This window comes from Astyanax mexicanus, chromosome 14 (assembly GCF_023375975.1).
Source record: "Astyanax mexicanus isolate ESR-SI-001 chromosome 14, AstMex3_surface, whole genome shotgun sequence".
Lineage (NCBI taxonomy): Eukaryota > Metazoa > Chordata > Actinopteri > Characiformes > Acestrorhamphidae > Astyanax > Astyanax mexicanus.
In genome coordinates this window covers 8,427,509-8,442,201 of record NC_064421.1, presented here as the reverse complement: position 1 = coordinate 8,442,201, position 14,693 = coordinate 8,427,509, and the positions used below count along the sequence as shown (strand labels likewise).

The window sequence follows — 14,693 nt, the reverse complement described above, 5'->3', positions numbered from 1 at the left end:
CATATAAAGCAGATAACGCATGTATTGTGTTTCCAATCCAACACATTTGGATTAAAATGTAAATAAGGTGCAAATCGCAAACATGCTGTTTAAATTTCACTGCTTAATCCACTATAGGCTGTAGGATTAACTACCTGCTACCTGGATTAACCTGGGATGACCCCCTAGTAATGATGAATGGAATGGGTGCCATAACTAGGACCAGGGTTCATACTCGATTTAACCCATAAATTACCATGAGTTTTTCATGATTTATCTATGCTTTCAAGGCAAAATTTTTATGATCATACAATTTTTAAAACATCAATGCAGACATGGACAATAAAACACAAAATCAACTAAAATAAAACTATCATCAAAATTGATATGTCTAAAATTAATCAGATAAAATGCTGACACAAGCTTTAACAATAAAATGTGTCAGATCCTTAGAGCTCCATTGGGTAGGGCTAAAAAACTGAATTATCTCTGAGCTGACTTATTTGTTAGCTCAAAATAGATTTTCTCCATCGGTAAACTGAAAAACAAAGATTTGTAAAACAAAATTTCAAGACTGGTTATTTTTATTTTAACTTATTCATGCCTGGAAATTGCTATTTCTAAATTCTATGATTTTTCCATTTTTTCTATCCGTATTAACCCTGTAAAACTGAGAAACACTGGGTTAACTTCACAATTTTGAAGACCTGATGCAGGCATCAGACCTAATATTTGGATAATAGTTATTGATTACCCATATTTGATTTTTTTTTACTGCATTTAAAATTAAAAGAGTTCTTTAGTTAGTAACAACCTATTAACAAATGTTTGAATATTTCAACTAAATTTATTTATTAATGTCACAATTTTACACAGTTTTACCATATAATTATGCAAACCCTATCGCAACCAGTCCTTGCGATAAAGGCAAATATTTTTCACCGTGTAATTTCAGTAGTTCATAAATCAAGGTATTTAGATCCTTTTTAGGTTAGGTGCTTCTTTTTTCTACATGTAAATCATAAAAAGAAAAAAAACCCACAGAAATTCCTCACCTTGTAGTGTTAATTCTGTAGGCGTGTCCATGCTCTCTGTAGATGGAGTCTTTTCAGCACCAGCCTGCTGAGCATGTGCTGCTGCTGCTGCTGCTGCTGCAGGGTTAAAGACTCCTGCTCCTGCCATTGCTGAGGGGATGAATCCTGCTGGAATGGAGCTTGTTGGAGGAATTAAGCCTCCAAATGTGGAGTCCTTGTTGTGTTCTTGAGCAGCTGACATCGAAGACTGCAACAGAGCTGGTGAGAAAGTTGGAAAAGAGGCACAAATGCAGAGATTACTGATCAGCCCACACTGAGTCAATATCAAGAAAAATCTGATTTTGCTAGTTATTTAACTTACTGGTTTGGGCTGAGGCAAGACCAGTTCCAACAGCTGACTGGGCAACAGCAGGTGTTGCCATGAAGCCTAAAGATGAAGAACACATTGATGAGTGAATCACTAAAGAAAAGAAAAACAGTTTGTACACCAGAGAACTATCTTCAAATTACTACCTACCAGGAGGAGGCTGTGAGGCGTTGAAACCTGCCCTCAGGAAGGGAGGCGGCGGGCCAAAACCTGGCGGGGGCATTGCCATTGTGACGGGGAAGGCAGGCGGTACCAGTCCCACTGCAGGGACTGTCTGTGCCACTGGGATCTAATAAAGAAGAAACAAATTCCAGGAACTGTAAAATGCTGACTGCAAATCTTTCAAATAAACATTCCTACACACTTTAAATCATTTGTTAAAAGGTTCCCTCAGGCCAAAATAAATGTAAGTATTTAAAAGCAGTAAAAAAAAAACACTGCTCTGTATGTTTTTCTCTCAGCTTCATATTCACCAATGCAGTTTGTAACAGATCAGGAAAATTAACACATGCCTACTTTTACAGATTTAAAAGATGGTGATGCAGACATGTTTATCATTCTGCATTACAAACTGCTTGGCAAGCCCAAAAGGAAAGTCAGAAAAGGGTATCAGAAAAAGCAGCAGAAGCCACACAGGACCCTGCAGTGTTTCTCCTCAATAAGAACACAGGCACAGTTTACTGTTCACTTTTTAAAGACATTTAAAGTTATTTTGTGTTTAACCAGCAGGATATTATGCTACAACGCTTCAGTAAAGACTTTCCCAAATAAGGGAAATTATAATTTATGAATAGGTAAGTCTAAGTTTTTATATAAACTATCCAAACAAGAGATCATTTTTGATTACATATTGAATTACACAACAAGTAGCAGTATGTTTTAAAAAGATGTATTGCCATATTTTTCAGGCTATAAGGCGCACTAGAGCTGGGCGATATGGCCCAAAAAAAAATCTTTGTTTTTTTTTTTTTTTTTTTTTTAATCCGATTTTTGATTTCAATGTAAATTTTTTCCCCTACTAAAAATCAAACTAAAGATGATAAAGAAATGGGAGGGAGGGGCTAAGCTCACTCTGAAGTACAGGAGCCCACAGGGGAGCGTCGGTGGTGAAAATTAAAACGCAGAGAAAAATCGATTTTCATAAAAACACATCGTCCTTAACTGTAAATTCGCCCAGGTGCACTATTAATAATTTGTATTTTCTGGTCTAATTTCATACAAAAGGCGCACCAGATTATAAGGCGCATTAAGTGACCGTAAGGGGGAAAAAAACAAACTATAAAAAAATATATATATTTTAAAGTTAAACAGATTTCTTATCTGAAAACTGCTTATTTGGGCAAGTAGCACTTTCATTTATTTACAGTAAACTTACGCTTCCAATATTTTGTCTAAGTGGGACGTAAATGCCACCCAATAGCGCTACACTGAGGAACCCTGAGCAATATCAGCTAGCGGTTCGTCCCACTTCATTAGTTTTAATACGACAAACACGCAAACTACAGTCAGATACTCTCACCTCTTATATCTTTTGTCAAATCGCACAGACCTAGTGCATGTTAATATGGGTGAATAAGATAAACAGTAAGAAGAGGAGAAAATGATTTACCTGCACAGGCATCATGGTGACGGACTGTGTGAAGGCTTCATTCTGGGAACTGGTCACTGTAGTGGCTTCAGCAGCTACAGGCTGAACCTGGGTCTCTTTAGCCGCCTCTGCTGAGTTGCGCTGAGCTTCCCATTCTACCACAGAAAAAAAAAAAAATCACAAATAAAGAAAAAATAATCAGGTCATAAATCTATAGTTGTATTAACAAATCCCCCCAAAAAACACAATTCTATGGTAAAATATTTTATTTAAGATTATTTAACTGTGAGCTACAATCAGGCACATGTTAAGGGACTGTGCTAAAACTATGTGAAAGACATTATTAGATAAACCTTTGTATTTTCTCATTATTAGACTAAAAAAGTTTCTTTGTAATTTAGAAATTTCACTGAGATGCATTTTATAAAATCTCTGGAATATAAAATGGTTGCATGGTCAAACCAATATGCAATATGCATAAATTTCTCACCATTGTTGACTGTTTCCTGGTCAATCATCCCTCCTTCAGCAAAGTCATCCAGGTCATCCAATTTAACCTTCTCCCAAGGGATATAGGTCACACCAAGATCCACATCCCAGAACTGCTTGTACTCTTGCTTTACACCCTTATTGAGAGCCCAGGCAATCTACACACAACAAAGAAAAGAGCAAAGAATTGGACATAATCTACACAAATCTAGCAAATTCTTAGAAAGTAATACAAAGACCCTTAATGGAGTTAAACAAAAAGTCTAAGAAATATAGACTGTCAATGGGTAACTCTTTATATAAACCATGTGTATTCAGCTATATTACACATTTTACACAGCTTAGCAAGAAAATATTACCAACCTTAATAACCTTAGAACCGATTTTAAAAGAGCCAGTGCTTAATTTCTGTCGGGCGCGGTAAGCATCTTGTCTGTGAACCATGCAGATATACGCACAGCCCCTGGGAGGAATCATCTGCAAACAGAGAAAAGAAAGGGGTTAGGGGATCTCTAGTCATTTTAACAGCTGATTCAGCTCAGAAAGACCATAAATTTAGTTAAAACTGAATCAAGTTTGGACATAGGAACATGAACACAATCCATTTAGTTCAAAAGCTTCTTGACTGAGGACATTGTGATGTGAGCAGGCACAAGTCACATATAGGTTTGTGACTTACTTTACTGTTAGAAGTACATATAATATTAAACATAAAGGCCTTAAATTAAGGCTTTGATTACTATTGGGTTTACTTTGTCCCACAAAATTACACTATATATATATATATATATATATATATATATATATATATATATATATATATATATATATATATATATATATATATATATAAATATATGAAGAAACCAGACTTTATTATCAGAAAAACAGCTGTAAAAATTCTAGACCTTAGAAAAAGATATGCCAACAAATTTAACACTGCTTCCTTTTTAATATTAATATTAATATCAATTTATAATGTTTATCTAAAGACATTGGAGACATTGCAGCATGAAAATTAGCCACAGTTCTCTTCTTTCTCCAGTTAAATAAAATCAGTTCCGTGTGCATTGATATTCTCCTTCAAGCTACAGTATTAATATATTTAAAAGAGCTACAGTTACTTCCTCATATCCAGAATTTAATCTCGTGTTATGCTAACTGGCTAGCGTTATCTAGCGAGCTGTGTGTCTTCTTTGGCGGCACTGTTCTACACTGTGTGTTTCTGCACAGCGCTCCGCAGCACCTCTACTGGTATGGCGGTATGGGAAATATTCATACTCAAAACTCGGTTCAAAAGTATCCTTTGGAATACCGTATGAACCGGTATAGCACCCAGCACTAGTTCTAAGTAAAGATTAGCAGAATTTCTACACAGCAAAGAAAACTCACATTAATGGATTCAATCTGGCCAAACTCTTCAAAAAGGTTAGTGAGGTCCTGCTGGGTGGCCTTCTTGTCCACTTGGCCCACCCACAACGTAGTGCTGCAAACTAAAAGATAAACAGAGCAATAAATAAAGGGCACTGTAAGAATAACTTACTAGAACACAGACAAAGCAATTTCTCAGGATTATGTAATCCCATTCAGTTCTTTAAAGGATAATTAAGAATTATATTTTCTAAAGTAACTCAAAACATGATCAGGAAGGATCTTCAGACATTAAGGAAACATGGGGTTTAAGCACTGGGAACTGTGGACAGCAAAGTTTCAGCCAGTATTTTCTTACTTGATCCATGGTGTAGTAAATCATAGTAATCTGTGAGGGATGAATCCCCAGAAACTGACATTTCCACAGGGTTGCCAGATATAGACAACAGAACACAAACAGTGTGCTGCAGCAATTCATTTTTCTGCTGAACAGGTAATCACTGAGCTTCAGTAAGGTTTGCTAACCATAGATAGATCATTCAACACCACCAATTGCGGAGTAGAGACTGGAGTTTTGGACACTGAAACATATACAGCACTGGGAAAAAAATAAGAGACCACTTCAGTTTCTGCATCAGTTTCTCTGATTTTGCTATTTATAGGTATACGTTTAAGTAAAATTAAAAATTAACATGGCTGTTTTATTCTATAAACTACAGACTATATAGTTTAATAGTCATTTAGAGCATTTATTCGCAGAAAATGACAAATAGCTGAAATAACAAAAAAAAGTTGGTGGATTAACCCTGGTTTTTAATCAGTTTTCATGCATCCTGGCATGTTCGTCTCCACCAGTCTTACACACTGCTTTTGGATAACTTTATGCCTTCACTCCAGAATCACAAATTCAAGCAGTTCAGCTTGTTTTGATGGCTTGTAAACATCCATCTTCCTCTTGATTATATTCCAGAGGTTATTAATTTGGTAAAATCAAAGAAACTCGTAATTTTTAAGTGGTCTCTTATTATTTTCCAGAGCTGTATATTCACTGATCAGATACAGAGTAAGACTTGTCGTCACTTGCCATCAGAAAACTCTCTCCAGTGTTTGGAAATTGAACCCCTGTAGCCATATTATACACACGCTTAACTTTTGGAAGGGTTTTAATTTGTGAAAAGGTAATCAAATTTACTTTTCTGATGTTTAAGTAAAATAAAATAGACTTGAACGCACCACTGAGAAATTTGGAGCGAATAGGAGGAAGGCCTTTCTTCTGCCGCTCTTTTTCTCTCTCTCGAGCTCGTCGCTCACTGGAGTAGGAGCGAGAAGATTTCCTCTTCCTGTCTCTCGACCGTGATCGTGAGCGTTTCCTGTGTTTGCGCTTCCGAGAGCCTGAGCGTGACCTGGACCTCCTCCTTTTAGGAGATCTAAAGTAAAGAGAAGTGACCAGTTAAGAGAGTGTAACCACACTATAACTCACAAGTAAATACATTTCAGATCTTTAATTATTTGACAGGTTCTCAAACCTGGAGCGAGACCTAGAGCGTGTTCTTGAACGAGTTCCACTGGTTTTCTTCTCTTCTGACTCAAAGATCTCCTCGTCCACAGTATCTTGTCCCTCATCAAGATCCATGTCCTGTGTATAATACATAAACAAACTGTGTAAATGTAGTGTAATGCACAGTTTAGGTTTTTGTCAGATATAAAATTCACCATCACATGATAATATATATTCTATAATAAATATAATTCTATAATATAATTACAATAATTGGAAGGCACTGTACAAAATCAAGCATATCTTGTTTAGGTATAAATTAGGATAAATAAGCCTAGAATACTAAAATACACATCCAGATATTGGATCTTGCCTGTTGCTGGTTGTCAATAGAGTCGTCCAGTTTAGTTTCCTGTTCTTGGAGCTGTGTTTGGCCTGTGCCCTGTGATGGAAGAGCAGAATTCTCAGAACCAAAGATATTCTCCTGGTTTTCCATTGCCATGGACTGAAGAAAGGAGAAAACAGAAGACAAAAAAAACTAAATTACAACAGAACATTATTTTTTCCCCTATTTTTTCATTACCTTTATGAGAATCTCTGAGAAGGCATTAACAGGTAAGTCCCTGTTCTTTCAATTCCCTCATTCATGTACTGACATTTATTTACTTTCCTAAAGTGATCCAGACTTTGACAGTACACATAAGGAATCATGTAGAAACTTAAAAGTGCTAAACAAACCAAAATACTGAATATGTGAAGCATTTAGGTGCTCTTATATCTGGGGAGCTGTTAACTTGCAGTTTCTGAGGCTGGTAATTCTGGTGAACTTGTCCTGTGCACCAGAGGAAACTCATGTTCTTGCTTTCCTTGAGTGGTCCTGATGAGAGCCAGTTTCATCATAACGCTTTTGATGTTCTTTGCGACTGCAATTGAGGATATGTTCAAACTTTCTGACCTGAAAATATTTTTTCTTTACTTAGTTGAGTAGTTCTCTATATAATATGGATTAGTACATTACTCAAATATTCACTATTCACTGTATACCTGTAACTCTACCTCTTCACAACTTTACAACTGATGCTCTCAAACACATTAAGAGACAAGAAATTCAAGTAATTAACTCTTGATGAGTTCAGCACAGCTGTTAACTGAAAGCCTGAGTTCCAAGTGACTCATAAATCTGACTGAGAAAATCCAGCCAAGATGTGCAAAACTGTTATCTAAGCAAGAACCTAAAATATAAAAAATATTCTGGTTTGTTTAACACATTTTTGTTCAGTCAATAATTCCATGTTTTTCTTGAACTGACTGGTACTGTATAAAGTAGATGTATGTAAACTTTGCTGTGTTCATCAGTACCTTCTGCTGATGCTGTTGATGCTCCATTATTTGCTTCTGAAACTGTTCAAGGTTCTGCTGCTGGAGCTGCTCAGCCAACTGATGGAAAATAGAGCTGTTGATTGAGTCTGAAACCATGGGCCTGAATAAAAAGAAAAAAAAAGATCATTACCCATCATTAAATAATTAAACAATTTAACCAGGGAGCCAACATTTGTTTGTTTTCTCATTAACAATAACATACAATACAATGATCAGAATATCTAATCAGCATCATAATACACCTACAAGTATAAAACAGGGTTCATACACTTTTAAACCAATACATTTCCATTATTTTTTCATGACCTTTCCATGCCTTCTGGGCAAATTTTCATGACCATACAATATTAAAACATCAGTGCAGACATGTGCAGTAAAAACAAAACTCGAACTAAAACTATAATTAAATTGATTACAGTAGGTCTAAAATGAATGATAAAAATTGACAATTTTTAATAATACAATGTGTGTCAGATCCATTGTATAGAGCTAAATTACTGAATTAAATCTGACCTGACGTATTTGTTAGCTCAAAATTCTTTTTCAATCGATAAACAGAAACAGGACAATTAAAGGACAATTATATTATAGATAACATTTTCTAAAGTAACTCAAAACATGATCAGGAAGGATCTTCAGACATTATGGAAACATGGGGTTTAAGCACTGAAAGCAGGAAAGTTTCAGCCAGTATTTTCTTACTTGAACCATGTTGTAAATCACAGTAATCTGTGTGGAATGAATCCCCAGAAACTGACATTTCCACAGGTTGCCAGATACAGACAACAGAACACAAAGTGTGCTGCAACATTAAGATTTGAAGACCAAATTTTCCATGACTTTCAAAAACTTTCTGGGTGTTTTTGTTTTTCCAAAACTTATCCAGGCCTGGAAATGGCTATTTTCCAATTTCATGACTTTTCCAGGTTTTTCATGACAGTATGAATCCTGATAAAAGAAAAGATTCCAGTAACAAAAATAGCACATACAGCTGAGATGATCCTGTGTCCTTTTTAGAATCCTCACTGGCTTCTGATTCACCACCAAAATCAAACTGACCCAGAAGTTTCTGTAAAGAGAGAGGATACTGTGAAAACCACTGTGTTAGTACTTATAAAACACCTCCACATACAGCATTTAGTTTTAAATCTAAATACACAACAGCATCAAGTAAATAAAAATAAAAAGGTTGTACCTTATTGAAGGAGGAAACTCTCTGCTCCAGGGGGTTGAGGGTGTTTGCTGCAGCTGCGGCTGTGAGCTGGGCGGTCAGAGCCTGTAACTGGACCACTAGGCCTGCGTCCAACGCCTGCAGCAGCGACGGCTGAGGCTTCTGCTGCTGCATCTGCAGGCTTTGCACCAACTGCTGCAACTGCAATTAGAAAAAACGGCTTATAATCGAGTGGGAAGTGAAAGTAACAGTACAATTTCACAATTTTATAAACTTTAAAGTGGAAAAACTTGGGCAGGGCAGGTAATTGAACACGATTCAAAACCAACATTCAGAACCTGTAATCAGCTTAACCCTCCTGTTTTGTTCTGCGTCAATTTGACCCATTTTAAAGTTTGAAGATCTAGGAAAAATGGTTAAAAGTATTTATTTTATTTTTTTTTTAGTATAAAACTTCTTCTGCTTGCCTTAATTAGTGTAATCAACATATAATATGAAAATAGTTAATCTCACATATTTGCAACCACAACCACAACAAAAATTAAACAAAAAGTGCAATGCTATGTTTCAATCTTATGCAAAACTATTGTTTTAAAAGTAATAAAGATTATTTTTTAAATGTATTTAAATGTTATGAAAAACGAGCGAATTATCCTAATTGACCAATTACCTGTTAGAGGTAAGGAGCACCACTGCACTGCAAATATTGATAGAATAATCAGTAATGGATTTAGTAAAAAAAAAAAAAAAATAAATAAATATATATATATATATATATATATATATATATATATACACTGCTCAAAAAAATAAAGGGAACACTCAAATAACACATCCTAGATCTGAATGAATGAAATATTCTCATTGAATACTTTGTTCTGTACAAAGTTGAATGTGCTGACAACAAAATCACACAAAAATCATCAATGGAAATAAAATTTATTAACCAATGGAGGCCTGGATTTGGAGCCACACACAAAATTAAAGTGAAAAAACACACTACAGGCTGATCCAACTTTAATGTAATGTCCTTAAAACAAGTCAAAATGAGGCTCAGTATTGTGTGTGGCCTCCACGTGCCTGTATGACCTCCCTACAACGCCTGGGCATGCTCCTGATGAGGTGGCGGATGGTCTCCTGAGGGATCTCCTCCCAGACCTGGACTAAAGCATCCGCCAACTCCTGGACAGTCTGTGGTGCAACGTGACGTTGGTGGATGGAGCGAGACATGATGTCCCAGATGTGCTCAATCGGTTTCAGGTCTGGGGAACGGGCGGGCCAGTCCATAGCTTCAATGCCTTCATCTTGCAGGAACTGCTGACACACTCCAGCCACATGAGGTCTAGCATTGTCCTGCATTAGGAGGAACCCAGGGCCAACCGCACCAGCATATGGTCTCACAAGGGGTCTGAGGATCTCATCTCGGTACCTAATGGCAGTCAGGCTACCTCTGGTGAGCACATGGAGGGCTGTGCGGCCCTCCAAAGAAATGCCACCCCACACCATTACTGACCCACTGCCAAACCGGTCATGCTGAAGGATGTTGCAGGCAGCAGACCGCTCTCCACGGCGTCTCCAGACTCTGTCACGTCTGTCATGTGCTCAGTGTGAACCTGCTTTCATCTGTCAAGAGCACAAGGCGCCAGTGGCGAATTTGCCAATCCTGGTGTTCTCTGGCAAATGCCAAGCGTCCTGCACGGTGTTGGGCTGTGAGCACAACCCCCATCTGTGGACGTCGGGCCCTCATACCATCCTCATGGAGTCGGTTTCTAACCGTTTGTGCATACACATGCACATTTGTGGCCTGCTGGAGGTCATTTTGCAGGGCTCTGGCAGTGCTCCTCCTGTTCCTTCTTGCACAAAGGCGGAGGTAGCGGTCCTGCTGCTGGGTTGTTGCCCTCCTATGGCCTCCTCCAAGTCTCCTGGTGTACTGGCCTGTCTCCTGGTAGCGCCTCCAGCCTCTGGACACTACGCTGACAGACACAGCAAACCTTCTTGCCAAAGCTCGCATTGATGTGCCATCCTGGATGAGCTGCACTACCTGAGCCACTTGTGTGGGTTGTAGAGTCCGTCTCATGCTACCACGAGTGTGAAAGAACCACCAACATTCAAAACTGACCAAAACATCAGCCAGACAGCATAGGTTCTGAGACGTGGTCTGTGGTCCCCACCTGCAGAACCACTCCTTTATTGAGTGTGTCTTGCTAATTGCCAATAATTTCCACCTGTTGTCTATTCCATTTGCACAACAGCAGGTGAAATTGATTGTCAATCAGTGTTGCTTCCTAAGTGGACAGTTTAATTTCACAGAAGTTTGATTTACTTGGAGTTATATTGTGTTATTTGAGTGTTCCCTTTATTTTTTTGAGCAGTGTATATATATATATATATATATATATATATATATATATATATATATATATATATATATATATATATATATATATATATATATATATATATATATATATTTACACTGCTTGTAAGGATTTTTTTTGGGTTTCAGACAACTTTAGGATAATTAAACATGCACTGGGTTAAATTAACCCCAAACACCATTGCTGTTCCTGACAAATGAACGTGATAGGAGGGTTAAGTTTGCTCACGGGGATTTTTTATGTATTTTATTTTTTTATATATATTAGTATTGTGGACAATCAATGCAGTAAAGGAGGAGATGGCTGCTGACCTGTTGCCCCTGAGGGCTCTGTAGGATCTGAGCTACAGTCGTCATCGTGTCTGAGTTAGAGATCTGAGAAGCCCAGTCTGGTAAACTCGGTACTATGTTGGCTGGAGTGGCAGGAGTTGCCGGAGTGCCTGTTAAACAGAGAAACAAATGACAAATCAGGATTATAATGTTAATATGAGAAATATACAGTACAATGATGCAGCTTTATAGGCCACAGTAGATGTAACTGTTTTTAACCACTAGGTGTCAGTCAACTCCAGGGCACATCAAAATGAACAGCAGAAATGTTAGAAGAACTGATGTAACACATAAACCCTAACAATATGAGGGCATGAGCAAACATTTGTAGAAAAGGAACTGACCTATACTAGGGGTGAACTATATTTCAAAAATCTCGATCCCAGTACAGTGATGTTTATTACTGTATTGTTTGGACTATAAGGAGCACTTAAAATCCTTTATTTTCCCAAAAATCAGCAGTGTGTCTTATAATCCGGTGCGCTTTATGTATGAATTCTACCAGTCACGTTGTAAGAAGAAGTAAAGCCACTTCGCTGAAGTACAGAATTATTAAGGCGTTTCAGAGAAGTCTCTCCAGCACTAACGCTGGGTGCAGCAGCATTAGCATTAGCCGTTAACCACAGCACTAGCTCTTACACCGTTCAGAGGGGAGTATATCGGACTGTAGCCTGAGTTTTCACCGTGTTAAAACTAGCTTCATGGGACGAACCCCTAGCTGACAGTGCCCTGAGTTACCAGAACACTCAGAGTTCCTCAGTCTAGCGCTATCATGTGCCACTCACTTCCCACTAGTGCTGCGGTGAGCGCACCCAGCCTTAGTGCTGGAGAAACTTCACTGAAAACTCACCCTTAGACAAAATACTGGAAATCTAAGCTTACTGTAAATAAAAGGAAGCGCTTTACTCACCCAAATAAACAGTTTTTAGGAGAGAAATAGGTATAGCACTTGTTCGACTTTTTTTAAGGAATACTGGTTTTTTTTTACTTAGGTTTTTTTTACTTAAAATGGAAGGGAAACATGGGGACACCCTTGCTCACTTAGTTGTAGGCATCCTAACTAGTGTCGCTTAATGCGCCTTATAATCAGGTGTGCCTCATGTATGAAATAGACCAGAAAATAGATGTTTATTGATGGTGTGCCTTACAATCTAGTGCACCTTATAGTTAAAGAAATATGGTACATTATTGCAGCACTTTCTCTAATTAAACAGGATAAACTCTATGTAATGAAATGTACAGTCAATCTAAGCACTTTAAAAATCAAAAAATAAACAAATAGAGTGTAGTGGTCATCAGCAATACATATTAGTGTAGCTGGAAACACAGAAATCTTAAATGCATGTATCGTTACAGATTTCCCAGAGCCACACTGTCAAAAATGCCGCCTACACTGAGGAGCATGAGAGCGTGTGAGTGAATGAGAAACTAACCAGGAGTGGCATTGTTGACAGGGACAGCACTGCTGGCAGTTACTGGTGTGACACTTGGGGGTGGTAGTCCTGCTGCCATGTCCAGTAGGGGCTGGATAATGTCACTTTTGAACACACTGTTTTTCTGCCACAGATTGAGGACCCGGACAATCTTGCTCTGAAACAAAAAAACAGACTGTTAGTAACCTGTAACTGAGAACTACAATAAACAGCAGACAAAAACATAGCAGAGAAACTACCTTGTCATCAGAAGGGCACCGATACAGGTTCTGAAAGGTGTTGATGATGTTTTTACTGAAGCGGGGAGCAAACACATCCTTCTCCTGGCCAAACTGGTGCCGGGACTGCCGGACAATAGAGTCGATGACGTACAGACCAGGGACCTTGTACTCAGGCTTGCACTGCAGAGAGAGAGAGGGAGGATATTGTGAGACCTCACATGAACCAATTGTTAACTAGCTTTGTGCTAAAGAGCTTTAACAACTGGATTAAACAAAGCAACTAACCTTCTGAATGAATTTTTCCACACTCTGGACGACGTGTTTGTAGAACTGAAAAAGACACAAAAACAAAGACAGAAGCAAAATTAATTATTTTATTCACTAATGCAAAACAGCTGGGAAGGGAAAATTGAGATTAAGGTCCAGAGAAAATTAAAGCTGTACAGTTCTATATTCCTCGCCTAATGCCAAGGATCTTACAACAAATCAATTTCCAGGGTTAGGATAAAATAATGAGAGTCTTGCTAGAGATGAGGTTGTTTGAACTATAATGAATGATAACGGAAAAAATAATAAAATGCTTTTATGGTGAGCTTTTATTGACATATATCTCCCCTGTCTCTCTGTCGCGCTCGACGTGACTTTAGTTTCCTCCCGTTCTCGGGCTCCCTATCTCCTCACAAGGAATTTTTTTCCTGGCCGTGTCCCAATTCACTAGTTGCAATTGGGTTCAACAATCCTCTGGGCTGGAGAGCTACTAGTCTGTAGCACTCCATCCTATTACACTTCATTTAGCTAAAAAAAAAAAAAAAGAAGGAGAAACTGGTGGAGATGTGGAGTGAGCAAAGTGTCTCTTTGACTTGTCTTCCCATTTATACCACGACAGATTGGAATAAATAATCATCTTTTATAAATAAGTAACATAAATACAATTTTGTTCTAAATAATCTCAGAAAGAATCTAGTTGCAGTCTTGCAAAACAGTGACCCTGCAAAAACCCCAGTCTTTACAGTAAAAAGTCTGTGTGACTTGTCTTTAGATGTGAGAGGGTGTCAGATTTTGGTCTATTAAAAGTCTCTCTCTTTTTTTAAAAAAAAGTCAGACCTTTTTTTTTTTTTAAGTTGTCTTGTGTATGGTAAGCATAATATGCTTCCAGGCAAATATCAAAGAAAAAAACATGTCTAGTAAAAAAAAATGAAGGAACATTAATACAAAACACTAGCATGACCAATTGGGCTGTCTTGGGCTCCAGCAGCTAAATGGCAAAACAGCATAAACTGAAATCCGTTTGCTCTTAGCACAGTGCCAGTGTATTTAGTATGTAGCCCCCCTAGAAGCCCTTTAAGTATTTTTCTTGAGATGTTTTCTTTGAGGTTTTCAGTAAAAAAAGTGTCAGCTTGAAGGGAGGATTTTCTGAACAAAGGATCAGTGATGCAGCGCCATTCGAAAGACAAA

The 14,693-nt window shown here is 37.8% G+C and overlaps 1 protein-coding gene across 4 annotated transcripts in view; it reads right to left on the bottom strand.

The window, feature by feature from the left end:
- The window catches only part of scaf8 (SR-related CTD-associated factor 8), a 42,921-nt gene that overhangs the window by 2,810 nt on the left and 25,418 nt on the right, over window positions 1-14,693 (bottom strand). For 2 of the 4 annotated variants that reach the window (XM_049464141.1, XM_049464140.1), the window contains exons 3-19: window positions 13,524-13,568; window positions 13,257-13,418; window positions 13,018-13,174; window positions 11,567-11,694; window positions 8,902-9,078; window positions 8,696-8,793; window positions 7,686-7,806; window positions 6,700-6,831; window positions 6,355-6,464; window positions 6,062-6,255; window positions 4,850-4,950; window positions 3,821-3,934; window positions 3,459-3,615; window positions 2,990-3,123; window positions 1,531-1,669; window positions 1,375-1,440; window positions 1,035-1,271 (exon numbers count right to left, since the gene is read on the bottom strand). In XM_049464141.1, coding sequence (XP_049320098.1) covers window positions 1,035-1,271; window positions 1,375-1,440; window positions 1,531-1,669; window positions 2,990-3,123; window positions 3,459-3,615; window positions 3,821-3,934; window positions 4,850-4,950; window positions 6,062-6,255; window positions 6,355-6,464; window positions 6,700-6,831; window positions 7,686-7,806; window positions 8,696-8,793; window positions 8,902-9,078; window positions 11,567-11,694; window positions 13,018-13,174; window positions 13,257-13,418; window positions 13,524-13,568 — 2,272 coding nt within the window. The remainder of the gene's footprint in view (window positions 1-1,034; window positions 1,272-1,374; window positions 1,441-1,530; window positions 1,670-2,989; window positions 3,124-3,458; window positions 3,616-3,820; window positions 3,935-4,849; window positions 4,951-6,061; window positions 6,256-6,354; window positions 6,465-6,699; window positions 6,832-7,685; window positions 7,807-8,695; window positions 8,794-8,901; window positions 9,079-11,566; window positions 11,695-13,017; window positions 13,175-13,256; window positions 13,419-13,523; window positions 13,569-14,693) is intronic. The other 2 variants (XM_049464142.1, XM_049464143.1) reach the window with 2 other exon arrangements.